Below are 1798 nucleotides of genomic sequence, written 5' to 3'. Positions count from 1 at the left end.
GGTTATCTTGAATACTGGAAAGGTGGTAGGTAAGAAGCCCATGGTAGGCCAGAGGGGTCAGATGAAAATATGCCCGGAACAACCACAAAGCGCACTGCAATGACTGTACTAATGCCGGGGATCACACTGCTATACTCCTTATCCTCCAGACATGTCTCTGACTAAAGATACACGAGCACGAAGTCGCGAAATTTCGCGCTCTGGCAGCGGCCGCGCAGTGTGAGCACCCCCTGCCGTGACCCCACCGTGGCGCACCGCCCACTACGAGGTGTCAGCCCGTGCGCGCTTTGCCGCGCGTGCCGCCGCGCCGCGCCGCGCCAGCTCCGGCTTGGCGAAGCGCCAGCCGAGGTGCTTCTCCTTGCGCCACGAGTCCTCCACCAAGACGGTCCAGGTGAACGACTCATCCTCGTCGTAGCGGCTGTCCTTCGGCCACTTGATGCGCACCGCGCCCCACGCAAGGACCGTCTTGCACTGCGGCGTGCGCTTCGTAGTCGTGCCGTCGGCAATCTCGACCACCTCGCCCTCCGCCCAGATGTAGTGGGTCTTGTAGCCGCGCTTCTTCGCCTGGTCCGGCACGCGATACGGCCAGCGCACCTCGAGGTGGACGTTGAGCAAGCTGGCAAAATCTGGAGGGCGCTCGGGCTGCGCGTCGGCGACGTGGTCGATCTCGCCCGCCTCCTCCAGCCGGTCGCGCTCGTCCTCGGCCGCCTCGCGCAGCTCATCGGGCGTGAGCTCCTCGCGCGCCGCCATCAGCACCTCGGCCTGCGCAGTGGGCGTGCCGAGCTGCTTGAAGGTCTTACGCCTGACGACGGGCGGCGGCGCCACGTCGGGGAGCTCGTCGTTCTCGCGCAGGTCGCGCTCGTGCTCGATCAGCTCCTTGAGGTGGCCCGTGAGCTCCTCGACGGTGCCGACGTACTCGTCCGTGCTGGAAGACCAGCGCGCCGCGAACTCGACCCACTGCAACCCGCGCGTGCGCATCTCGATCTGCTCTCGCAGCCAATCCAGCTTGGCCTGATTAGCCGTACAGCCCGATCGGCAGGCCGGGGCGCGGCACGCGCAGATGCTCCGCAGGCCCGCGTTCAGCTGCGCGACGGATCGCACGCCCCGCTCCTGCCAGCGCTCAAAGAAGGACATGCCGTACGCCCACTCCGTGACCAGCGCCTTCAGCTCCTCCTGCGACGCCGTCTTGGCCTTCGCCTTAACATACGCGGCGTACTGGGCGTTATCCGCGCGGTCGACGGCGCGCGACGGGCGCTGCGCCAGGCGAGCCCACTCCACCAGAGCGTGTTGCTCTTGCCACGGTAGCTCGTGAAAGTAGCCCAGCGACGCGTCGGGCGACGGCGCGTCGAGCGCCTTGCGGTGGCGCACCGCGTCGCCCGTCGCAAACGACTTCATCCGCGCCGCGTGTGCGAGCGCAGACGCCGCCTCGCGCGAGCAGCCCTCGTTCCGCTTGAGCGAGCGGTCAAAGGTGCCGAAGACCGACTCCGAGAAGCGGTCGTTGGTGTTCTCGCAGCCGATGGTGTATGGCACCAAGGCCCTCTGCGGCGTCGCTGATGGCCGAAGCGTCGCCGTCGGTGAGCAGGCCCGACGAGACCGCCACCAGCGCCGCAGCGAAGCGAGAGAAGCGGAAGTCGGTCGCGAAAGGGCCCGCCACCTCGTACATGGAGGCGTCTCCCTCGATCGCTCCTTCCGCCATCGCCGTTGTGCGCATCCGCCCCGAGAGGGGGTAGAAGTCGCGCTTGCCATGCCGTACTGCGAGGGACGCGAAGGACTGCCCCACCATGCCGTGCGGGAGGTA

The 1798-nt window shown here is 67.2% G+C and overlaps 1 protein-coding gene across 1 annotated transcript; it reads right to left on the bottom strand.

Annotated features, from left to right (window-relative positions):
* Positions 1 to 214: 214 nt before the first annotated feature.
* On the bottom strand, positions 215 to 1067 carry EMIHUDRAFT_374092 (hypothetical protein). The gene has a single exon (XM_005769883.1). The coding sequence runs from the start codon at positions 976 to 978 to the stop codon at positions 262 to 264; it is 717 nt and encodes a 238-aa protein (XP_005769940.1). The 5' UTR covers positions 979 to 1067; the 3' UTR covers positions 215 to 261.
* Between the last annotated feature and the right edge of the window lie 731 nt (positions 1068 to 1798).

This window comes from Emiliania huxleyi (assembly GCF_000372725.1).
Source record: "Emiliania huxleyi CCMP1516 unplaced genomic scaffold EMIHUscaffold_4083, whole genome shotgun sequence".
In the NCBI taxonomy this organism is placed as follows: domain Eukaryota; phylum Haptophyta; order Isochrysidales; family Noelaerhabdaceae; genus Emiliania; species Emiliania huxleyi.
The sequence above is the reverse complement of the archived record's forward strand: the minus strand, read 5'-3'. Positions and strand labels throughout refer to the sequence as shown.

Coding starts and splice junctions, on each gene's coding strand:
- EMIHUDRAFT_374092 (XM_005769883.1), bottom strand. CDS start 978: ATGCGCACGCGCGGGTTGCAGTGGGTCGAGTTCGCGGCGCGCTGGTCT.